Here is a 26,021-nt window from a genome sequence, read left to right as displayed (position 1 = left end):
AAGGCTAGAGTAACCAAATTTGGTATCCGCACTTCTGTTAGATCTCACTATAAAACGTATATCTCAGAATTTCGCCCCACCCCTTTCCGCCCCCACAAAGGACGAAAATCTGTTGCATCCACAATATTGCAGATTCGAGAACACTAAAAACGCAGAATCATAGATAATGACCATATCTATCAGACTGCTGAATCTGGATCAGATCGGATCATTTTTATACCCAAAAGGAACAAATCAATTTGCACTGGCTACGCAGCGCCCGACGTCACGCTCAGACTGATTTTGTCTCTCTCGCACGCACTCTTTGTCGTGTCGTTTAATATTAGCGGCGTCTGCCGGAGGAGAGCCATACTGACTAAGTATCGGGTATAACTGTAGAGTTGCGGTGTCCGCAGCAACTCACAACGTTCCCCCTCGTTTACTTTGACAATTCGACACTTTATTGTAATTCTTAGCGGTTTAAATGTACTTATTTTAATTGGTCGCCGATGTCTTCTTGTGAGTTCCGGGTACCGCGTCTGTACTCCGGACCGGGTCTCTGCGTAAGTTGTTCTTTGGTTCTCGTCGCCGTCTTTTTATAGGCTCGTATTGCTGGGTCGGCGGGTTTGACAAATGCACTTCCGCGTCGGGGTGCACTTTGCCGTTCTTGGTGATCGTCGCAGATTTTGGCGGCGCCGACTTTCCTCCGTCGATGAACCCGGAAGACTGCACTTGGCCGATGGCTTGGCCTGGAGTGGGGAAAGTGACCTGATGTCTTTGGTCATCGTTATGGAGTTGGCGCGTGTTGATCGGTGGTTGCTTGCGGAGGGGGGCGTTGGTCGCGGGTTGTGGTGCGATGCTCTCATTATAAGTCGGGGCACGGATTGTATCGAAACCGTTTAGGTTCGTTACAATACACATTTGATTACGCAATTTGGTTTTTAAAATATTCATTTCACTAAATACTCTTTCAACTGCAGCATTTGACCATGGCAGCGACAGAATATGCACAGCAAATAACGCCAGCTGCTCGAAAGTTTTGTTTTGGCCAGCATCCTTGTAACTTCTGACCAAAAGTCTATAGTGTTTTCCTTTTTTCCCCAATTGATTAAATGAATTTTTCCAAATTGGGATACGATCTCATCAATATTTTGATATTTGAAGTGTTCCAATAAAGAAATTATTTTATCATGCGTTTTATTTGCATGTAGCAACAGTCAATGTACTGTCAACGGCAAAAATATCCATATTTTGTAGAACTTCAATATTATGAGGAAGTCTAAAATTAAGCTGAATGTGTATCATGCTATCATACCTCCTGCTCCTCTGTTTTTGATAACTTCCTTATAAAAGGTATTTTGCTACTTATCAAAACTTATCTTATCAAAACACGCTGTGTTTATACTTTTTTGGACAACAAAACAACTTAGCCAATAGTTAGCATTAAGTGATAGCATTGTCAGAATACATTTTACTCGAATTACGCCAGGTTTTTTAAAATTCGTTTAAAATTTATACCTATATTTGTTAGCCACCTTGTCTAGCCTTGCTCCTTGTATATTCGACCACCTTTCATATTTTTTTCCAGTATTTTTTAGACGCGGTCTGTATAGAACTCCTGATCCGTTTGCCATCAAAGTTTTCACAGTCTTTCACACTGCTTCCACGGGACTTATATGAACAAACACTGTCAAACAATTTTCAAAACCTAAACATTTTCTCCTGCGTCATGTTTAAAAATGTAGTTAATATGTAGCACTTGTGTAGATTGCGTGTAGTTGTCATGTACAATAATTAATTATTAGGAATTTTTTTAGCTTAAACCTTATTTTATAAGGAACGCAATAAAGATAATAACTTAAAATTAGCCAATCTTGTAATGATTCATTAATCGAATAGAATTATGTGGGCAGGGCTGAAGGTTCTATCTAGCTAATAATATTCAACGGAATATACAAATCGAGGAATATGGTCTCCAATCCAAACATTGATCTGGCCATCTCGGAATCGAACAGAAACTGTGCGTTTCTCAGAATACTCAGTGGGTGTCACTATGGTATCAGCCCCAAAAGAGGGCTTATATTTTACAAGGCATTTGTCAGAAGTAGGCTAGAGTACGCGTGCTCATCATTCTGCAACCTGTCCAAATCTGCCTTGGCCAAAATCAAATCCCACTGCAACCATCACCTCAGAAAGTCGCTGGGTCTGATAATCTGCACTCCCGTTCCTATCATATATCACATGGCAGGAGAACTTCCCCCGGACTACAGGATGAGATTCCTGGCGGCGAAAGAGTTGGTTAAGGTGTTTGCATTTAATCTCCCAGCAAGTGAAACAGTGTCAGCAAATAGGGATTTAAACACGGGCTACGCTAAGGCATATCGGGAGGCATAATAGGTTTTCGAGAACACAGCTTCGTTTTGCACTAAAATTAGCTCCGACTTAGAATTTTTCAAGGGTTCTGCACCCAACAAGCACGCTATAGACCAGGCAGGTATCATGCTGCTCCACGGGGAAAAGAAGGATCAGCTGACAAAGGGTGGTTTTGAAATCTATTACACGGATGGGTCAGTCGCAGATGGGCATTCCAGCGCCGCTTTCCTGCACGATAGGACAGGTTTCTTAGATAGCTATTACACGCACAAAACCCTTTCCTCGTTGTCCGCCGAGCTCCTTGCTATCGAGAAGGCATTAGACCATGCTATTTTGTACAATTTTCCTCGTGTCGCGCTCCTGACAGACAGCAGAAACGGGGCTCTCATTCTGGCGAAGAACATTCAGGATTACTCTATCGCCCACAAAATCAGAGAAAAGATCCAACAAAATCCACATCTAAGAACTGTAAAGGTTCACTAGATTCCCGGTCACGCTAACATCCCTCAGAACACTTCAGTTGACGCAGCAGCCAAAGAAGCCCACAGACGAGGAAAATACACAGTGGTTAAATGGAACCTTAAAGACGCTATGTACGAAATACACAGAATCTTAAAAGCAGAATGGGAGAGAGAATACGCCGAGTTTGCTAGTATCAAGCACCGAGGTTACTGCTCGCTTTTCCCCTCAACATCATCCAAACCGTGGTTCCTAAATAAAACTAAGCTTAAAGCCATTGACGCTAAAAGAATCAACAGACTGCTTAGTGGTCGCATTTAATTTTCAATTGTACAAAGTATAACACAACAAGGCAAAACTTCCCATTTCTAAGAAAATATAATGATATTTACAAATTCTTTGAAAAAGAAAACATCAGCGCGTACCAAACACTAACTGACTTCATCGACGAAATTGATGTAAAGCTATAAACAGTACTCCAACATCTTCTATTCTTTGACTTGGCAATTTCCACCTTCAAAAGGCGGGCGGCCAAATAATCCCACGCTACTCACGGGTAGCTTGGTAACTTAAACCCTAAAAAAAAAAAAAAAAATGAACGAAACTGAGGTAAAAGTTGAAATAAAAGCAGAATATAATGCCAAACCCGGCGAGAACGAGACCACGCCGCTACGGCAACTCGACGAGAACGAGACCACGCCGCTACGGCGACTCGACGATAACGACGAGACGCCGCTACGCACAGTTGGAATCCCTCATTCTCCGGACTCCACTGATTTCTCGACCGGTTGCAGTGGCCATGGATGGGAAAGCGACCACGACGATGTCGAGATCCGATCTTTTCCTCGTACTCCGCGAAGTGAACTGACAAAACCAAATAGTCCAACTAATGCCACCGAAGACTCAGACTCAACGGACAACCTGGAAGAACTTGAAGCGTGCCGCGAAGCGACTCAGAAAGCGTTGGAAGAGTTGGATCAGTTCAACGAGGAGCCGGATAAGCGTAAGAAGAAGAAGCGAAAGCACAAGAGGGGTGAATCTGAGGAAAGTGTTGCTGAAAAACGGACTCAAAGTAACAGTCCGGTCGATGATAATCAAAAGGAAAACAAGCGCACCTCACGGGACAATAAACGCACAAGCGAAGAGCATCAACGGGACAGGAGACGCCACCACGAACACAATCCAAGGGACGATAGACGCCATCACGAACACAATCCAAGAGACGATAGACGCCACCACGACGACAGTCATAGGTATAACAGACATCGATACGAGGATAAACCAAGGGACAAGCGTGCACGCGAGGATAATCACAGGCTCAAAAGAGGCGATTATGACGCTAACCCACGAGACAATGGACGCCACTATGAGGATAATGAAAGGGAAAGTAAACGACTAAGCGAGGATCATCAAAGCGAAAAAAGACGCCATCAGGAGCATAAGCAAATGGATATTAAACGTCTACGCGAAGATAATCAAACTGAAGTCGAAGGCCAGCGTGATCCCAGGGTGAGAGTAACATTAAATGGCCTGCCGCGCATCGCCACAATAAAACAGGAGTCGACGTCCGCAGTGGATTCAGATTCGGAGTTTGAGTGGATTTATGTTCGAGACGACGAGAGGCACATCAAAGTCGTAAATCTCGAGAAGTTGTGCCAGCAGGAGCAGAATGAGGCCGTTGCAGAGGCGGCCAATCCAGAGCCATCACCACAAAAGCTGACAAAACGAGAAAAGGGCAACTTAGCCGAGATTCGGGCCAAGCAAGTGCTCGAACTGTTCGAGCAGAAAAAATTGGACGATCAGGAGGAGGAGTTCCTTATGGTGGACACTATACACAAAGTGCCTAAGAGCGAGTTCTTCATGAGTAAAGAAGCCTTCGAGAATCCCTCGCCGATATGCAACAACTACAATGTGGCTTATGAGTTCAATTCGGCGCCGGGAACCAGGATTGATTTGGCTAAATGGGGGCTGGAAGCGTTGCCCGATAGCACCAGGGATCTGCTCCGGATACTGGCCTACGATGTGGATCATCTAAAACAGGGTCAGCTCAAGGCACAGCCAAACCAGCGCATACTGAAACTAACACAGGAACAGCTTTTCAATTCACCATTTTCCGAACCGGAGGAATTCGATTCTGCGGCCCTTTACATAAATGCCTCGACCCAAATGGACTTCAGGCCCCACACGCACAGCGTCGGCACTCAGGCAAAACTGGAGGGACAGCCGAGAGGTGCCTTCTGGCAGGAACCGGACTTCGACATGACCTTTTTGACGACGCCCCAAACGAATGTGATGTTTTCTTTGCAAGAGCTCTGCCGAACACTGCCAAGCCCCGCGCATGCCTGTAGACTCTACCAAGCCCTTCTACCTGCTCTGGTTAACAAGCGCGAGTTTCGTTCACACAAATGAAAAAACACACTATGTATATTGATTCTCTTTTCATTGTTTGTATAATTCGTAGTTCGTACATATAGAAACCAAAAATATATAACAATGTAGCACTTTATGTATTCCATATGCAGATTCTCATTACACATTTATCCTACTCTTCCATCATTAATAAATACACATAAACACACAAATATAACAAGAACTAATGCAAACAATTCTCTTTTGCTAGAGTACATTCTATTTTGGGGAACCACAACTCTCGAGTTCCAGCTGCAAACTCTTTCAGTAATTAGCTAGTTAGTTAGCTTATTTAAGACTGGCCCTATATCTAAATTGTGTAAATAAGCTTGGCTGCCATCTGGTTATCAGATTGTATCATTTTCGCGCTGTAAACACGAACGGTGCCGCTTCATCCTCCTCCTGTTGCTCCAGCAGTGTCGTCCGGATCGTAGTCCGATGCTCTTGGGCCTCCACGTCGTCATAGTCCACTGGGGAGGAGCGTAGCAGCTGGAACTGTGAGTTGGAATCGGACCTGGTGATGATCAGCGAGGCTGGCCGGGGTCCTTAAATACAACATTAAGTAGATTATTTTGGAAAAAACTTATACTTAATCGATTGATCGATCTTTACCTGCTGGCGGCTTTGCGGTTAGTCGCACTTTGCTTCCTGCTCCTTCGGAGATATATTCAACATTCGTTGCTGACTTGGCATTATTGTTGTTGTTGTTGTTATGATTACTGCTCGATGTTTGTTGAATCGATACCCGCTTGTCGCCCTTGACACTCCCCTGCTGCTTCAGTATAGAATCGCGACCCTAAGGCTGCGCCTGCTGCTGCTGCTGATGCGTGTACATGGCCGAGGCTGAGGTAAGCAATGCAGTCGTCATTGCTGGCCCACAACCAGTGGGTGTGTCATGCTCTAAAAGATCATACGGATAGGGTAAGGTACGGATGGTTTATCAGAGTAATAGGGAACCACTGCCACACGCTGTGGCAGCTGCAGAGCCACCCAATGGGTTCACCAGCACACCAACAAATAGTTCTTATTTTTAACATCGAACATCAAACTGAACAAAGAGGTTAAAAGGGCGATAAATAAACAAACACACAGTTACGCAGAGAATGGGTAAAGCTGAATAAAATGCAAGTGGTAGAGAGTTGTTCATAAGATTATCATTTATTTGATTGATACTTTCTTCTTGGGTGGGGAAGGGGTGTCTCCGTGGGGGGTAGACTTAGTTCGGGTACGTTGTTAGATGTTCATGTTTTATGTTAGACTGGAGTTCTTGCCGTGTGTGGTGTGTGGGTGGAGGGTTGGTTGTTCACAATTTTAAATGTCTTGTGGCCAATAATTAATCAAACTAAACTAATCGTCTTTCGAATATAACAATTGGAATGAATTAGTAATCGTCGCACAACTCAAATTTTAGTCCTTTAGATAGATATAGATAGATAATACGATAATACTGTCCAGATCGAAGCCAAGCCAAAGTAAAAGTAAATCAAACAAGGCATAAAAGAATGTTCCAGATGATATATGGTTTGGTTTTTGGTTTGGTCTGCTTTGGTCTCTTACAGGATTCATTGACAATTGGTCCAATTTTAAAATGGTTTTGCTCATTGTCAGACTATAGGTTAAGTTAGAAAGCCCGCAATCCCAGTTCCCGTAATACTTCACATGCACTTTACATAATTTCAGTTTCAGACGACGGGAAGGACTGGACATCTCACAGCTTTGCGTCGTCGTAGTGCTGCTCCCCCGAGGAGCCATTGGGTATGACCACCACCAGGGGCAGGGGCAGAGAGCTGTGTTCGGTTAGCCGCTCGCTGCTAATCGAGATTTGTCGTGCCGCAGCCCGATGCATTTAATAGATACCGCCACCGACAGATTCTACATGCATAAGATTGCGGTAGCAATACTCGTTACCCCCATTGCTACCACCAGCGCCCAGACTCTGTAGGGAATGGGAGCTGGCGCTGCGATTGTAATCGGCATGCAAGTACGAGCCCGACACCGCGTGCGTGTGGTAGAGAGAGGCTTTAGTGGAGGATACATAGCAGCCGCTTTAGTTGCATTTGGAGTGTCATGGAGGCAAGCTTTGATTGAATTTGGAATCAGTCTGTGGTGTCGTGGTGTCTGCATTACCTGGAGATACTCGTAGTCGTGCACTTTCGACTGCATTTCGTTTTTGGTTAGTTAGAGAATGATCGGAATAAGAATAGATCAAAGCACATGAGTTAGAGCGAATCGCGGCACATCCATGGTCAATCACAGATGTCCTGCACTTCTGCAGCTCTGCCGTTGGCCCTCCTCTTACCTGCTTCTCCATGTGACTGACCGAGTTCTTGCGCGACAAGGACTCGCGTGGCGGCACCAGAGCATCCGTCACGTCCTTGATCATGGGCACAGTAACTGGCGGCGCCTCCACAGCGGCGACCTGCGGCAGTGCGCGATTCTGCTTCCTCGGCTGTCGCTCGCATTCCCTCAGCGTTGTGATCAGCAGGCGAAACAGCTCCCAGTGGCCAAAGCTCAGGACCAGCACCTGCAAGAAATTAGCCATGAAACTGGGGAAGGATTACAGTTTGAAGGGGCTCTGTCTACCGATTTGAGATCTGGCATATCGCAGTGCTTTAGTACGCGTCCATTGATGGCATTATCACGGAGCACCGGCGCCAGCTTCGGCATGGCCGGCTTCATGTCATCAATGCGCTTTAGGAGGCTGATGACACCCTCCACTGTCAGATCCGTGAGCCGCGTCAGCAATATGTCCTCCTGTATACAATTTAAAGGTGGTTATTAGGGTCTCATTTCCAAACACTCACGCCAAAGTAATCGCTGGGCGAGGCAATCAGCGGCGATACGGGCTCCGTACTTGAGCTGAGATTCCTCGATCGCATCTCGTTGGGCACAAAATCGTTCTGGAACGCTTGGTAGGGCGGATAAGGCTGTGGCTGTGGCGAAGGCACATATGTGGTGGGCGCTGGCTGTTGACGCATTTGGTTGTATACGCTCGGTCTGGTTTGGATTACAAGCGAGCTCTCATCCTCAATCGTCTGCTGATCCTCTGTAAGAGAGATTTACTTCAGTTTGTATGGATTCAGGACTAGCTTTCATTGCCCGCCACTTACCCTTCAGAACCTCCCTTAAATACGGATCCAAATTGATGGTGAAGGGCAGAAAGATGCGCAAGTCTGCCACAAGCAAGTCCGATTTGTGGAGCTGCAGGAAGGCATCCAGTTTCCGCTCATCCCGATCCAGCTCCAGAAGCGGTGCAGCCTCTCGCAAATACGCAAGCTTGGGCCGCAGTCTATGGATGAGAGAGATGTAAGTAAGCGAAAGATTCACAGTACGAACCATATCTCACTTCTCATATACGCTCTGGAGGGAGACATTCTCATCCGCATTGGTGTCCATGAACTGGTCGTGATGGAGCACTATCATGCTGGCCCTCAGGGGCCACTGTTCCGTCAGGTTGATCCAGGAGCTGAGACGGTACCAGCTAAAGTCAATCTGGAAGGCCTTCAGCAGCCGCACCGTGATGTAGATGACGTTCATCAGCCGCCGGATGCTGCGCGGATTCACGTCACTGAAGTAGTCATCGGTGAGCACTATCCGCGAGAGGTCGAGCACACCCTGGGGATTTTGACCCAGGCGATGCAGATTGGAGCCCGTCGAGCTGGCCACCGACTCGGAGAGGCGCAGCTTCTTGCCCCCGCCTGGTCGTGCCGGCCCACGCAGTTTCTCCTGGCTCGAGACGATCTCCGAGGCATTGGACACGTCGCGCGGATACAGAGTGCCCCAGGGTGGGCTCACCGCCGCCGCCACTCCGTTTGAACAGCAGGGCGGTCATCTGGGCTCGCTGCACCTTGCGCAGCCCGGAGTTTTGCAGGTAGACGGGCAGATGGACCAGGTTCCGCAGGAAGTCGTGGCCCCCGATGCCACCCTCGGTGAACAGGCGTCGACTGTTGGCCTCCGCCGCCTTGGCAATTACATGGGGATCCACCGAGATGAGCAGCACAAAGGGACTTTGGCGTGGAGAGCAGCGTCTGGACGGCGTTCAGCAGGGTGAGGATGCGTTCCGTGTCGCACGAGTCGAGGGCATCGATCACGCCCACCAGCCGGCTCTGCTGATTGGTGAACGAGTCCAGGCACTTGACCATGTCCGTCATCACCGCAACCTCGGCGCCGAGCATCGTCAGGGGTGCCGTTTCGCTGGTGCGCACCGCTCCCTTCAGCTGCCGGATGTGGGAGGTGAACAGGGCGACGCATACCTTGGCCAGAACATGCAGGTGCGTGCAGATGAGGGTGCCCAGAATGGCGGCCACCACATAGAGCACCACCTGGATCTGCTCCCGCTCCTTGGCATTGGCGTACGTGAAGTAGGCCACGATTAGGGAGATGCCAGTTACCAGGGTGACCAGACCCAGTTTGAAAATTACGACAATGGGAATGCAGCACATGCGCCGCCAGCGCCAGCCCACGTCCGCCTTGAGGCACTTGGGGCGGAAGGCGCGGTACAGGCGGGTGGCCAGCCAGCCGTAGTGTGACTCCAAGGCACCCAGTAGGGCCGCCAGCATGTGGGCCACGGCTCCGTCGCCCGTCGGCGATGCACTGTTGGTCTCCGCAAAGTGGAAGCGCACCGGCTTGGCTTGGGAGTCGGACTGGGGGCCAGGCGGGTGGCAGAATGCCACCTGCAGGATGAGGCGCAGACGTGTCATTCGCTTCTCCAGACCATGCTGCACGGAATAGGCCCAGAGCATGTCCATCTGGTAGTTGCAGTATTTAACAGCCGCCAGCAACAGGCAGGCCACCAGCATGAAGGCTGCGGCGGATGACACGCCGCAGACCGTCGACCAGGGGCACAGCCCGACAATGGTGCCGATGAGCAACGCCACGTGCAGACACACGATGAACAGGAGGCCGCTTGGTTTGGCTGGCGGCTCGGCCCACTGTTTGGCAAAGTTGTTCATCTCGTCGCGCTGTTTGTTGAGCAGGAAACTCTTGCCGCTGCCCCACTTGGCGTAGAGTCCGACGGTGATGGGCGTCGACAGCGTGGGCTCGCTGAGCACATCTGCCAAGGCGGAGGAGTACAGCTCGTAGCCCAGCATGCCCTCGGAGTCCTCGTTGGTGTTGAGACGCCTGGCCCCAAACACCTGGCCGAGTATCGTCTTCTGGTGCAGGTTGTCGATGTTGTAGGGCGTCTCGCCCGCCTTGTTCGCCCGATACAGGAGCTGGCTGTGCTTGGGATTGCGCAGGAGCGCCTCCACTATCGCCTTGCTGCGCGCCCGCATGGCTATGTGCAGACAGGTGTCGCCGCGCTTATCGGCGGCAATCACCTTGGCCTTGCGGTCAGGCAGCATGTGGACTATCTCCAGATTGCGATTGCGCACGGCACGCATGAGCGGTGTGTCGCCGTCTTTGGTGGACGACTCCATGTCGGGGTTCGTGGATAGCAGCAGCTTCACGATCTGGATGTGGCCCTTCTCCACGGCCGTGTAGATGGCCGTCTTGCGGTCCTTGCCCTGGATATCGACATCCGCGTGCTTCTTCAGCAGCGCCTCCACAACGGGGCGATGGCCGGCCTTAACGGCGTGAATGAGGGGCGTGTCCGCCCCACGATCCTGGATATTGATGTAAGCGCCGGCTGCTATTAGGGAGGCAGCAATATCCTGGAATCCCTCACGACTGGCGATGCACAGGGCCGTCATTCTATCCTTATCCAGAGAATTCACATTCGGCTTCTTCTCCAGAATGGAACTCACGCAGTCAGTGTGTCCACCGGCAGCTGCCACCAACAGTGGAGTCCACGAGTACATCCCAGCAGTGTCGACATTGGCACCGGCCTTCAGCAGAGTGTCCACGATCTCAACGTTGCCCCGTCGACAGGCCCAGACGAGGGCTGTGGTTCCGTACTTGTCGCCGACATTCACCTTGGCACCGCGCTGCACCAGTAGCTCCACAATGTCCTTGAAGCCCCGTCCCGCTGCCCAGAGCAGGGCCCCAAGTGGTAGTTGCCATGCGCATTGCCATCGGCCCCTTTTCCAGCAGCAGCCGCACCAGTTCAGTGTGCCCCCGATAGGCGGCCCACATCAGACTCGCCCCCCTGTGGATAGTATTCGAGGATTAGCTGGCTCTGTTTGCCGATTGCAAGTTTATTTCTTACCATATCGCGATGCTCGACCTCAGCGCCATGATCCAGTAGAAGTTGGACGACATCAAAATGCCCATTGCGGGAGGCACACAGCAGAGCGGTCCAGCAGTCCAGATCCTCGGCCTGGACATCGGCGCCGCGTGCCAGGAATTCCTTAACGAATGCTGTGAGACCCCGCCCGGCCACAACCATCAGCACGGTAGTGGCATTCTGCAAAGGATTGAATAACTTAATACTCTGGGAAAACTAGAACTAGGACTCTCTCTCTGACCTCATCCCGATCATCGATGTTTAGATGCCGGCTGTCAAGGATGGCGCGCAGCCCGGAGATATCATTATTATCGATGAACTGCAGCAAGGCGCGATGTCCCAGCGAACCCATGGATTCTCCGTAGCGATTTATGTTCTGCATATGAAATAGAGAATGTGTTACTAAGGATTACGATTGGCATCGATGTGAGGATATCAATTAGAATCGAACTGAAACGAACATCATACAGGAAATCAATTGGCTTCGGGTTATTCGGCTGTTATATGTAGAACTGTTTTCGGAGAAAGCGAGAACACATCAATCCCTAGAGGAGTCTTTAGTAATCCTCGGTATTAATTCAGGATTTCTTCAACTTATTGCATGCTTAAACCAAACAGGAACCAAACTTGGGGGAACAACAACACCCAAGACACAAAACCCATGCATGGCGTCCTATTTTGCAGCATTCAATGTTCCGCATCATGTGGGAGGAGTTTGGGGGGGGAGGGGCCCAGCAGACTTTTTTAAAGCATAAGTAATGTTGTTGATTGGTTAAAAATCATCTAAAAAAGGCCATGATTCACTCGGTTGGTAATTTTTTGGCCCTCAATAAATTATGGTCCAGTGCGAAATTTACAGTTCTCCAAGAAATCAGTATTCCAATGAAAGTGTGGCGTGGTGTCTGTGGTGCGACTGTATAAAAATATCTCAGCATGAGGGTGTTTATAAATAACTTTTGGGTAAACCCTTTTTCGCAAACCCAAAAACCACACAACCTTTATCCGTGATGATACGCGGATAGGCAAAGGTGGGGGCGTGCTACGTGAGTCCCTAGACATCGTTTGATCCCATAAGCCTCTGCGCAAACAGATAAGCCCATTTAGGCGTAGATCTGGACAGGTAGTGTGATAATGCCACAGATTGTCGTATTTGCTATTTGAACAAATGCCATTCACCACCACTCACGCACTGCAGTGGCTTCAAATTAATTTATTTCACTTCATTTCATTCCTTATTTTTGTCAACATCTCTTTCAATCGCAATGAAAGGTGAAATGTTCGATTAAACAAATATGTGCGAGTATAGCACATAGTGTTCATAGTAGCATATAGTGTTCTGTAGAGTCTCTCATTTTTAGCTTGAGATTTGCCTTGATTGTGGTTTAGTTTTCAGTTACAGTCGAGAGGTGTTAAAATGCATTCGGGCATAGCAAATGCGTAGCCAGACAGACGATTGGGTAAATATTAGACCAGATACCCATTAAAAGAGTTCTAATTTGTTATTGATTGTTTGTAGTGGGGCGGATCGAAGCTCAACTCTCCCACAACGCAATTGCTGTAGCCGTCATAAGAAATGAAAACCGTTATGTTTAGTGGTATATATATAATTATGTGTGTGTATTTGGTTGGACGGTCGCGCGGTAGATCGGCCGTCTGAAGCGAGGGCGGCGTTTTGCATGGTTCGATTTAGATGGCGACGATGCTCCCGAGGCTGAGCGGGCCGGACGACGAGACGTGGGTACGTGGAGTAGCGTGTGGTTGTTTTTGCCGGAGTGTTGGTGAGCCAGGCAGTTCTCGCAATACTGGTTGATAAGGACAGCTCGGAGTTTCTCTTCGGGGCTCAGGAGAAGAAATTGGTGGTAGGTCCGTAGCGGATGGACTCCTTGGCAGATTCGGCAACGGTAGGAGCCAATTTCCCGAGCACGTCGGTTCTCCCTGGTGCGGTTGGCGCGGGGACGTGGGGCCATAACTGGGTGCGGAGAACTAAATTGAAATAAAGGCGTCGAAGACACATTAGTAACGATCTTGGAACGGGTGAGAGTCACAATTAAGACATTGGAAATTGCCGCCCGGTTACATAGTCTGGTGAGGCTATGTTGATCTAAGGACGGATTCACCTTCGAGTTCAGGCTTGAATTCGGACCGGAGCGTAGAGCTTTCATACAGTGCATATTTTGGAAATATTTCCGTCGGTCAGGAGACCGTTCGAGAACTTCTGCGGAGGGAGCTGGAAGGAAATTGCTGTCGTAAAAAGACCCCGAGTCTTCTACCAGTGTGATAGGTCGTCTGGAAATTTGACTCGAGAACGATGAGATTTGATTCATCACCTGAGGCACTGGACCTGTGAGTACCCAGCCGAAAATGGTCTCCTGCCCGAGGAGAGAGCCACAGATGTTGGTCAGTGAGCCACTTAACTGAATGGACGGAAGGATATCCGCTCCAATCAGGATATCTATTTGTGAACTCTCATAGAAGGTCGGATCCGCCCATGTGAGGTTCGGCAGGTCTCTCAAGAACCCTTGCGAGATCGGATGCGATGGAATATTCGCGGCCAATTCCGGAATAACGTAGGCTGTGGCATTTAGTTGTAAGCCCGGCTTAGTCGGAGAACGGATGGAAAAACTGCAGAGCTTCTTTGACTGAGCGGATACGGCATTATTTAGGCCGGAGACCTGTGCCTGGATACGTTGGAATGGCAATTTGATCATGTCCACAAGACGTTCTGTAATGAACGTCGCCTCTGAGCCAGAGTCGATCAGAGCGCGGGCGTGGAAAGTTTTTCCCAGGTGGCAAATATTAACGATGGCCGTGCCTAGGAGGACAGCACTCGTGCCGGAGGCGAAATATGACTGAACGTTTGGCTGGGCTTCGGACGAACTTGGATTTTGTACGCTTGGTACTCGTAGATGTAGTTCGGGCCACGCTGAGGAATTTTGTGCCGTTGTGGAAATCGCCTCGCTGGAGTTTGCTGGATTGCTACGGTGCAGAAGCGTATGGTGCCGGTCTCCACAAATTATGCAATTGTGGGCGCTTTGGCATGCTCGTATCTGGTGGCCCCTTGCAAAGCAGTTCAAACAAAGCTGCTTTTGCTTAATGTAGTCGGAGCGAGCGCCAGCGGGCATTTGAAGGAAGTAAGGGCATAACCGGATTGGATGATACTCTTTGGAGCAGAGATCACACGTGCTCCTCGTTTGATTCACTGTGGTCTCGAACGAGTGGGCACTCCTAGGATAAGGACTTCCTTGAGACCGAAACGGATTGCTTCTCGAATTGTCTGCAGTGCGTATGATCGCCCTGGAGTGGGCCTGAGTCTCCATGCCTGGATGGTCGTCCTCGGTCACTTCGAGAGACAGGTACCGCTCCGCCAGGAACTTGTCCATGGCGTGCCAGGTGGGAATTTCGGACTTGTGCGTCACGGATTGCTCCCAAAGCTCTAAGGTCGTCTTTGGCAGCTTAGCGGAAATGAGGTACACTAAAACTCCGTCAGCGAAAACGCTGTCTGTGGAGACCTCGGAATGGGTGAGTGTCGTGAGGCACTTGTGGGCGGCCCTCTGGAGCTCTTTTAGCGCTGCTGCTGACTCGGTACAGACTGAAAAGGATCTTCAGCTGGGCTTTGAGTATCAGCCTCTTGTTTTGGAAACGCTCACGGAGGGCGTTCCATGCGGACGCGAAACCCTCGTTCGTAAGTGGAGCCTGTGCCACTATGTCGTGGGCTTCACCGCTGGTCTTTTTGTTGAGGTGGAACAGTTTTTCCACTGGAGCCAACCTTGGGTTTTCTATGTAGATGGCGGTGAACAGGTCTCGGAACGTGGGCCACTGCTGGTAGTCCCCACTGAAAACTTCAGTGTCACATGGAGGGAGGCGGCAACCGCCGGAAGTCGGCACTTGAACGGCCAGTTGCGGCGTGTGAGGGACAGTCGGGGGCTCGAGCTGATCGTTCAGTTCGGCCAGGCATTGCGCGTAGACCGCGTAGCAGTCATCGTACATCTCTTGGACATAAGCTACACCCTCTGGATCCTCTTCCGCCATCGTCACCGAACAGGCCGCGAACTCCGCGTCCACCTTTGCCCACAGGCTTCGGAGTTATTCTCGATGGACTTGGGAGAGCGAGCGGGTTGGTGTGCTAGCATCTGGAGCGCTGAGCTTCTGGTCGAAGCGGGTCAGTCTGCTTGCGGCCAAGGCAAACTTAGACTGTGCGGAACTGGCGGCCATAGTGCTAGGAGCCGTGCGAGGGACTCCCGAGGGGAGCAACAAATCCTCGAAGGCATGTGGTGCGTGAGCCCTGGACGTGGTCGGACCTCGCTCAGCTGGGGCCGGACGGGAAGATGTGGGCGTAGTGGCTGAGCCGTTGGAGCTGGGTGGATGGGTCAAACTCAGCGAACTCACCCGCTTAAACTTCTTGCGAGATTTCTTCTCAACAGTGGGCATGTTTTGCTGATGGATCTTCGATAACGCGTAGTAGGTAGGTGAGCGGAAAAGGCGACGTGGAATTTCAGAACTACGAACCGTGGATATGTGGTTTTGGTGGAATTTATTGCGAGTATTTAAATTATGGAAATAGTACACCGTGGCCGGAATATATAGATATAAATACTACGATTGAACTACGGTTAAAACAATATACTCTCGAAATGCAGGGTAGCGCGTCACTTGGCGTTCCGTTACAGTCAAGCGCGGCACCGAAAAATATTCTCCCAACAACTACAACGCAGGCAAACGGTGGAGAAGCGAAAGCGAAAAGAAAAACGAAAAGAATGCACCGCTGCTGCTGCTTGTATGTGTGTATGTATGGCTGTAAGTGCTATGTACCGCGGCTTGGGTTGAAGAGATGTCAAACAACGGGTAAAACGGTGGATAACCGTTTTATATACAATATGTATATTATATAGATGTGCAAGAATATGCTAATTTAAAATGCGTACGTATAGATGTGTAAGATAAATACATACATATGTATGTATGTGCAGTATGTATGGATCGTTATTTTGTTGGTAGTATAATTAGTTAAATAAGGAGGCGCAGAGATTTGTTATTTTATTTCCTTATAAAACCGACAAACTATGGAACGTTGAGCATGCACGGAATAAACCACAAAAATAATTGCAAGAATATGCCTTTATGTTTGTTGCCAGCCGCTTGGATTGCGTTGCGATGTGTACATACATGTATGTATACCTACAGCTTAAACACATTTTGATAACAGTTAATAAAAAAAATTCCCCCAACTTATGCCTTTACTCATATTTTCCATGTTGAAGTCAAACTTATGTGCCTTTTTACATTTTGCAAACAATTAATAGACATACTGTATGTTAGCAACGAAAGCTCAGCTGGTAGCTGGAGAGGTAAGAATATTATTTACACTGGATCGGAAGCTGAACGCAGGAGTTAGCTCGGATCAAATTAAACCTTTGGAGATGTAGGAAGCCACAACCGTTGGCAGAACGAAGTATGGTTAAATTTGGAGCTAGAGCGAGAAATAAATACATACACATGCATGTACATACATATGCCACGGGAACTCGGACTGGGATGGAAAACTCGCACAAAATCACTGCACTGTTGTTAGGCACAATCGAAGAGTACTTATCTTGAACTTGGAGCGATCCGCCGATGCTGGCTGGGGTGAGCTTCTCCTTATGGGGAAGGCGAAGATCCGGCTCGAAGGACCAATGTTTGTAGTGGGGCGGATCGAAGCTCAACTCTCCCACAACGCAATTGCTGTAGCCGTCATAAGAAATGAAAACCGTTATGTTTAGTGGTATATATATAATTATGTGTGTGTATTTGGTTGGACGGTCGTGCGGTAGATCGGCCGTCTGAAGCGGGGGTGAAATCGTAACTGCTCAACTCTATGCCTTATGGTGCTTTTTCTGCCGTGAGCGCCGTGTGGATCGTGGATTGTGGATCCGAGCGCCCCTCCGAGCGCGCGAGAGCGAGTTGGGACCGGGGCGCACGGAGTTGGCACAGTGCGCGGAAATTGTTTACGGCTGGCCTGAACATTGATTAATGGGAAATCTGTGATAGGTATTCTCATCGTATTATCAGGAATACACGCAAAATCCATTCTGCTTTTGTGATATCCAATATTTTTGTATTTCTTTCATTATCGATTATTAAATGGGTTTAAACTTATTAAATTATTAAAATATTTGTATATTTTGTTGTAGTTTCAATTGAATTCCTTTTGCTGGGAAATTTGTAACCAAATTGTTAATGGATTGCAGAATGCATCCCAACCAATATGCTCTTTAATCTATGGGTATTATTTACTGTTCGAGTATACGTTACATTTTTAGATTCTTCTTGCCTGGCGAACGCAGATTATTGAGGCTCAGCCGCGAGGCGCTCAAGATAAACTCATCGAAGCTTTTGGATAGTTTCATGATTCCTCTAGCAATTAAATTTGCTCTTGTCTCTATTTGATTAATTAGCTCGGTTTTGTTTGGTCGCGGTGTACGAGCGGAGACGGTACGACGGTACGTGCTGCGTCAAGCTGATAAAACCAGCGACTGCACAAATATGGAAATTCTGCTCTTCATTTGTCACAGTATCACATAAATCACACAATTGAGAAGGAAAAAAACAGTAACAGAATCACTCGCGAGAACTGGCATCGAGTGCACCACCAAGTGCATACGGGTACGGTATGTGCATAATATTAATAAGCAAATATTCTTCTTTCTCTTTTCGCCGCTTCATTAATTGGCAGTTAATTAATTCCCGTGCTCCAGTGCTCCCGTGCTTCTGCGATGCTGTGCGGCGCGAGCGTTTAAGTTTTCTTGAGTGTTTCTTGGGGAATGCGAAGCGAGTCGAATGCAGCAACTGCTCCGTAGTGCCGCCTTAGTAGCTCCCTGGTCGGGTCCCGTCTGACGCGTGATGTGTGGTGGGGGGTCGCTTATCATCCACTGCCGTGCTGCCACCGCTGCTGGGAGAATGGGGTTTGCACGCAAAAGTAGTCATCTCCGTCCCACTGTAATCAGCCATTAGGTGGCAGTCGGTAGGTGTGCTCCACGCTCCACTCTCTACGCTCTATGGAAATGCCGTTTCGTGTCGCATATAATTGGCCAGAAAAACCACTCGCACTCGCACTCGCACTCGCACTTCGAGGAACTTGTTTGCCAATTTTGGTAGTATTATTTTGTTGACCCGCAGCTGGTGCTGCCGCTGCTGCTGCCACGAGCGTTGCACCACAACTGATTGACCAGCCAGCGGACTGGTCAGCGGCTGGTTTTGTTTGTGGGCTAAGGCTCAAGAGTCCAAGAGCCGCTGCCTTGCATAAAGAGTTTCACTTTAATTTATGCTCTCAGAAGGCCAACCGATGACCAACCATCCGCAATCGAGTGAAAGGCACGTGTAATTACATCGATGTTCTTTATATGTTTATGGCTTCCATTAGGCTAATGAAACTTCTTCCCCCCCACATTTACGTGGACATGGATGTGGGAGAAACGACGAAGGGCCAGATTGAAGTGACTGAAGCGTCGAGAGGAGCTCGCGCCGGCACCACCACCGCCACCGCCACTATGCTCTTGCTCTGGGTGTTCCTGATCCTGGTGTTCCTGCCCTCCAATACTCTGCGACGACTCCGATGGCTCCTCCTCGATATCGACTATAAATCGCGGCATGGACTCGTGGGGAGACGCCTCAATTCCATGGCCCCGATGCCCTCTGAGGTGTTGCTTGATGGCCAGGGCCCGCTCCTCGCATTCGAGCAGTGGCTGGTGCAGCGACTGGAAGCCACATGCCCCCGAGTGGTGCAAACCGCTCACCAAAGCCGCAATGGTCCCACCACTAGCCGGGAGACAGGGGCAGGTTCCCCTTGCCCTTCCACCGGCTGTCGTTGGATTTGGGGCTGCCTCTGGCGCTGGTACTTCTTCGATTCCACTCAAGATCGTTGCGGCCTTCTTCTTTGGGGGCTTTTGTGCCCTCCCATCCTTCTCCATGACGGTGGGGTTCTCGCTGTACGACACTCGAAGATGTTGAAATGAATGGGGGTGCTTATCTCATCGGGGGATGTATCCTGGGATGTATCTGTGTGCATCTACGATGGTTAGTACATCATCACATATTTACTTATCTAAATATTTGCGTTCTGGAGTAGTTTTTAGCTTCCAATTGATTTCGATCGAAGAACGTCTGAAATGCTATTGATTGGGGGAGCAACAACAACAACAACATTGAGAGTCATTGCCTCTTAATGAATCCAAATTGATTGACTGATGCAAAATTCCTATATCTAGACTCCGCTATTTTCTAGTTTTTTTCCACTTGCACACACTTTCTGTTTGGATCTATTCTATGCACAAGCATTTCCTATAACACAAAGAATGGACATAGTATTGATAACATTTCTAACAGAGATTGTTTCTTTAAATCTCCTGGGGCTTTCTCTGTCACATGTCAGGGACTGTCAGCTCGTTTTAGACAGATAATGGAGGGCGCCAGCACGACTATAAAGTTCTTACTTGCTTTCTTAATTGTCATACAACAGATATAAATAACAGATAGATAGATAGAAGACACACCTCACCCCCGCCGCTGGGACTCGTCTTTAAGCGGACCTTGAACATTTTCGCCAAACTTTCGCCGTTTAGTTCCGTTTTGAAGGCCGATTTCGATATCGATTGAAGAGATAGGCGCAAAGGCGCCTTCAATGAACTGTCGGCGCCCCGAATGGGGTAGCATCATATATAAATGTTGCCTCTGGCCCACCAAACGTTCCGATCCGCCTTATTCTATTTAGTTTTCAGTAATTGAGCTAACAGCACCGATAAACCTATTCAGATAAGCCGCGGATACTAAAAGGAACACCACGCAAAGATATTACTGCTGTGGCTGCTTCCTAATAAACCAAGACAGTGGAAAAGTATGGTGCTGTTAATTACCTTTTCTTAATTTGGTTTCCTCCCAAAAAGACAAATAGAATCGGACTGAAACCGGAAGGGATGCACAGAATATGAAGGGAATTTCAAAAGTTACTGTATCTGATAGGAAAATATAGATTTAGATAGACAGATAAATGCATCCCACAGAAAATAGAGTACACAACGGAAAAGCCTCTCCCCGTATCATTGATCGCGTGATGGGTTTCGTTTTTCTGCTGCTTTTGAATTGTCGCCATTTTGAGCGCCCAAAGTACAACACTTTAGGGCTGCTCGCCATAAAGATTTTAAAAATATATGTCATGTAGAGGTATGACGTATGTTGAAGGGTATGTACGATTCGAGGCGCCTTAACTAATCGTCACGATATAATATAAAGAACAAAGCCATACAACACCATACCAACCATGTCCGCCGTCTACTTACTTATCGGTAAAACAATCTCATTTCAGGCAATATGTAGTACAGTACATACACTACTGGCCAAAATAATAAGTACACGCTTATAAGCTTTCTTTCATCTCCTATAAAACTTTTCTAATAAACATAATTAAAAAATCAAAATTACTTTTAGTTTTCTAACCTACAATAGACTATAAAAACGGTTTATCATAAGCATTTTTAATTTCAAATATATATTTTATGATCGATTAAACCTTAAAATCATAAATAAGGGCTGGCCAAAATAATAAGTACAGCAATTCTCCAAAGCGAAAAACTAAAAACCTTTCAAATTTTGTACACTTTTTTCTTATAATTTATAATCTTTTAATAGTATCCTCTATATCCACACTTATTTTGGATGATTTCGGCCATTCTTCTTGGCATACTAGCAATAAGTTTGCGGCAAGTCTCCACTGGAATCTCATACCACGTTTATTGCACAAATTCTCCACAATTCTTTACAAACATTCGAGCTATTCCATAACAAACTAGCACGACACCGATGTACTTATTTTTTTGGCCAGTAGTGTACATCTAAAGTGGGAAACCCGATAAGCAGTCAGTCTCCCCCATATACCATATAGAACCGATGACAGGGCGATTAAGCTTTACTTTGTCGTCTGGCAGAACCCACCTGTACCGCAGCATTGCCGCCGCGACCGAAGGAGCCGCGCAGCAGGCCGAAGGGAAAAATGCTGCCATAGCCGCTGGTACTGGCCACCGGTGCAGGCGGAGAGTCCGGATTGAGGGGCGACATCTCCGAGTAGGCCCGCCCCACCTCGTGCAATTTGGGTGTGCGCTTCATTCCGGCTCTTTCTCTCCCTCTCTCTATTGGCAACCTGGAACCACCTCCAATACCACGGGAGTGGAGTGTGTAACTCTTTTAGTACACTTTTATTATCAGTTTACAGCGTGTCACTGGACTTTAGCCCCGGGCCAAACGGAGACAGAGACACCACAGCACTGAGGAGCATCTCCCCGGAACGATTCTGATTCGTCTGTGATTACGGATTACGGGTATGTGTATATGTAAACACGTAGTATATTGTTTAGCTTTAGAAAAATGCAAATTGCCCGACTATAATCTATTTGGAATATAAAAGCGGCGATTAGTCGGTGAGTGGAGCGCACGCGGCGCACTCTGCTGGAAAACTAACTGTAACCGATGGCGCAGAAAGAGAGAAACAACAGCAACAACTTTCACACACACTCTCTTTCGCGCTCTCTCGCCCTCTCTCGTGGCTTTCCTTCACTTTTTGTTTTATTTATTTTGTTTTTGATAAAATGAGAAATTGCAACCCAAAATAATACCGTTTATTATACTCGATACTCAAAATGAGTATTGGGGTATATTTGATTTGTGGTGAAAATGGATGTGTGTAACGTCCAGAAGGAATCGTTTCCGACCCCATAAAGTATATATATTCTTGATCAGCATCAATAGCCGAGTCGATTGAGCCCTGTCTGTCTGTCCGTCCGTCCGTCTGTCCGCCTGTCCGTCCGTCCGTCTGTCCGTCTGTCCGTAACCTTCAGCGCCTAGTGCTCAAAGACTATAAGAGCTAGAGCAACGATGTTTCGGATCCAGACTTCTGTGATATGTCACTGCTCCAAGAATATTTTAAAACTTTGCCCCGCCCACTTCCGCCCCCACAAAGGACGAAAATCTGTGGCATCCACAATTTTAAAGATACGAGAAAACCAAAAACGCAGAATCGTAGAGAATGACCATATCTTTTAGACTGCAGAATCTGAATTGGATCGTATAATTATTATAGCCAGAATCAAGAAAACAATTTCATTCTTTCTCGCTCTGTCTCTCTCTAACACACAGGTTTCATGGTCGGTTTTGCCAATTGCAAAATATGAGTTCAAGGATTTTAGTACCCATAAGAGCTAGAGCAACCAAATTTGGAGTCCACACTCCTAAGATATCGGTCCTTGACCGTTTCGTGTCAAAATTTCGAAACACCCCCTTCCGGCCCCGCAAAGGACGAAAATCTGGGGCATCCACAAATCTCAGAGACTATTAAAGCTAGAGTAACCAAATTTAGTATCCGCACTCCTGTTAGATCTCACTATAAAACGTATATCTCCAAAGTTCGCCTCACCCCCTTCCGCCCACACAAAGGACGAAAATCTGTTGCATCCACAATATTAAGGATACGAGAAAACTAAAAACGCAGAATCATGGATAATGACCATATCTATCTAATAGGAACAAATCAATTTGCAGTGGCTACGCAGCGCCCGACGTCACGCTCAGACTGATTTTCCGTCTCTCTCGCACGCACTCTTTGTCGTGTCGTTTAATATTAGCGGCGTCTGCCGGAGAAGAGCCATACTGACTTAGTATCGGGTATAAATGTAGAGTTGCGGTGTCCACAGCAACTCACAACGTTCCCCCTCGTTAACAATGTGTGCGTGTGTTCGTGGGAACTTGAGTGGGTGAGTTTGTGTGTGCACAGACAGACACGTGATGCGGGAATGTAGGGTAATGTCAAAATGGAAACACAAAAAACTAAGACAAGGCTGTGTTTGAGCATGCCGAAGTGTTTCATACGCTTTCTGGAGGAATATACACAAATGGAATCTAACAACAGAGTGTTCACCGAAGTAACCACTCGTATTCTATACGATTGTGATATTTAGTGGAATTTGCTTCCTTGAGAATGCGACTTCGGAGATCTGAATGGTGATCATTCTCTTTAGAGCACCTTAGAATCCAAGTTCTCCTTTTGCATCATTTCACTCACTTGTTCTTTAGATATGCGGCCCTCGTCATTTGATGGCCCTATCGAACGCATTTCCATGAAATGCGAAATGGAGTAGACCGGAACACTCTCCACTATGTTGTACACTTTACAATGCTTTACAATGTAATTTTGAAGCTTAGCTTGGATTTTACTGGCCAAGATTCTGCGTCAGGTAACGATCCGATATGAAAACAAACTGAGGCCCAGGCGAAGGCGTTCAATCATTGGCAAGAAGCGTCTGATTTGACATCGTTTATCAGGCAAATTAGCGTCGATTTGTGATACAGTGAATTAGAAGATTTCAATTACCTTTATAGATTTAGAGTCCATTGCTTGGCATGGAAAAATTATAGATATGAATATAATCAGCACAAATTAACACTTGACAGCTGATGAGCACTGAAAGATATTATATTTCGATTACTTGGATTCGAGTGTCAAGCTTACTGCCAGCCTTTCAGGTGAAGTGCACGATAACGGGAGAGATAAAGAATGTCTTACTGCAGTGCACTACGATATTAATATCCTCTTCTATTATGACAGATTACAAATAAAGCAAGTAAGAAGGCTATAGTGGATAAAGGAAAAGACCTACTTCCTGTCTAAAACCATTTAATTGGCGAATAGTGACAAAAACTAGAAGAAAACACATATTGGAATAGACCCGAGAATATTATAAAAATAAATACGAGTCTGTGTGGGTATACAGTAGATGATTCTGCAAGTTCTAGGTCTTTAAATATATTTATGTAAACTACTTATTATACACATACATATGTACATATTCGAATATGTATACTATAGTCAAGAACAATACCAAACGGGATATACGTATGTATTCTAGCGAACTAATTAAGAGTCTGACTGAATGATTCTACAGATCTCAGTAGAAGTGTGCAAATTAATTAGCACTTTGGGCGACAGCACACTACAGCTACGATAATTACCAGAATTCTGGTATCTACAAACGAAATTATACGAAATATTATTTATAACCATTACGGCAAATACTGGAGATCTTTGAGGGATTCTAACTTATGCTCAGTCCACGCAATGTAGGGGTACTCGGGCTCACCTGTTGAATGAATCTCGTTGCAGTACAGTGTGTTGTTGTTTCTCAGTCTCAAAGTGTCGCGATTTGTGCAGTATCAGACTTGAATGAAAACAGGCGTCATTTGGGGGGGGGGCACAGCTGAGCGCACGTGTATCTGTACCCTGTAGAACCAAAGGGGTCAATTGACCCCTCTCGAACTAGCTCTGCTACTAGCTACGCAACTAGTTACGCGGGAAGCGACCGCGGACCAGGTCTTCGTCGACTACAATGTACTAGTTCTGCAACTAGTTACGCGGGAAGCGAACGCGGACCAGGTCTTCGTCGACTACAATGTACTAGTTCTGCAACTAGTTACGCGGGAAGCAAACGCGGACCAGTCGAAAAAAAACCGAAAAACGAAGCCGCCTTCGGTTTGTTTTTGAAAGCGGCAAATAACCGCAATTCCGTGGAGTTACAGTGCCCACTCAGCTAGTTTTTACCGAGCCACGACATGCAATAAGCACCAAATGGTAAGTTAATCGTGATATTTTACTGTAGTTGCGCTCGTGGAATGAAAGAGACAAGAATTTACACAAACAAAATGCATTTGTTTTCCTCGTTTGCTTTATGCGTTGATTTTGTTCACTTCTGTACAACATCTAATCGCTGGAAGAGTCTTTTGTGTAAAAATTTATTAAAAAAGTGGAAAAGAATTAATATATAAATCAAATTAATATAAACAGGTACGTGCAAATATATATTATATATTTCAAATAAAATGATGAGCAAAAGGCATTTGCGTAGACTCCGTAACAGTGAAAGGGAAGCTAACATTGCAAAGTTAGCGTTGTGCAGGAAAGATAACAGATAACAGCAAGGAAACCGATTCTCCAGCCAGCTGGCGTTTTGAGCGGCTTAAACTTTATTTTGAGTGAGGAAATTGTTCTAGCCTATAACGTCGATGGGGCCAAGGGAAGAAGGCCCTTAGGACCCACAACGAATTTTTTGCAGCTTTGCTAGGTAAAATACCATTTACACTTCTAGAGATTTAAAAATGTTTCATATAAATTAAAACAAATATTAATTACAGAATGTATTCCGCCTGGCGATGAGCCCCCGAAAACACTGTGCGGAAGGCAATGCAAAGGATGAAGAAAAGGGTTTTTAAGAAGAAGTGTCTTGCCAAAAACCAGGAGTAGGCTAAGCATCATAAAATTAAAAATTATTCGTTATAATGAAAGACATTGTGTTTTTATTTTTGTATTATTCCAGACTGCCAGATTGACTACTACCAATAGTCAGTTCGGAACTAGTTACTGGTAACTAGGTCAGAGCTAGCTACGGGTAATCGAAGGGTAATCGAGCGGGAACCAGGGGTGGTTCCGCCCTAGGACATGCATGTGTTAAATTCTCCGCTGAAACACATTGCGGGTAATCGATCTGGAACCAGGGAGGTGAGAATGGTAGCTAGTGCGGCACCAGTGCGGAACTAGTTGTCTGGTACTAGAGGGATATCTTCAGCG

The 26,021-nt window shown here is 47.0% G+C and overlaps 2 protein-coding genes and 1 pseudogene across 2 annotated transcripts; 1 reads left to right on the top strand and 2 right to left on the bottom strand.

Annotated features, from left to right (window-relative positions):
* Window positions 1-3,405: 3,405 nt before the first annotated feature.
* LOC117191541 (protein panoramix-like) lies at window positions 3,406-5,220 on the top strand. The gene has a single exon (XM_033396377.1). The coding sequence runs from the start codon at window positions 3,406-3,408 to the stop codon at window positions 5,218-5,220; it is 1,815 nt and encodes a 604-aa protein (XP_033252268.1).
* Window positions 5,221-5,234: 14 nt separating this feature from the next.
* Window positions 5,235-21,946, bottom strand: LOC117185965 (annotated as a pseudogene).
* On the bottom strand, window positions 18,629-24,811 carry LOC117189786. The gene is made up of 2 exons (XM_033394856.1): window positions 24,541-24,811; window positions 18,629-19,530 (listed from the first exon to the last, which is right to left on the bottom strand). Exon 2 carries the CDS (start codon window positions 19,327-19,329, stop codon window positions 18,784-18,786), a length of 546 nt encoding a protein of 181 aa, XP_033250747.1. The 5' UTR covers window positions 19,330-19,530; window positions 24,541-24,811; the 3' UTR covers window positions 18,629-18,783.
* Window positions 24,812-26,021: the final 1,210 nt, after the last annotated feature.

Source organism: Drosophila miranda (genome assembly GCF_003369915.1).
Source record: "Drosophila miranda strain MSH22 chromosome Y unlocalized genomic scaffold, D.miranda_PacBio2.1 Contig_Y1_pilon, whole genome shotgun sequence".
Lineage (NCBI taxonomy): Eukaryota > Metazoa > Arthropoda > Insecta > Diptera > Drosophilidae > Drosophila > Drosophila miranda.
This window is presented reverse-complemented; position numbering and strand designations above follow the sequence as displayed.

What these genes read in the sequence shown, in the direction of transcription:
- LOC117191541 (XM_033396377.1), top strand. Translation starts at nt 3,406, where the DNA reads ATGAACGAAACTGAGGTAAAAGTTGAAATAAAAGCAGAATATAATGCC.
- LOC117189786 (XM_033394856.1), bottom strand. Translation starts at nt 19,329, where the DNA reads ATGGAGAAGGATGGGAGGGCACAAAAGCCCCCAAAGAAGAAGGCCGCA.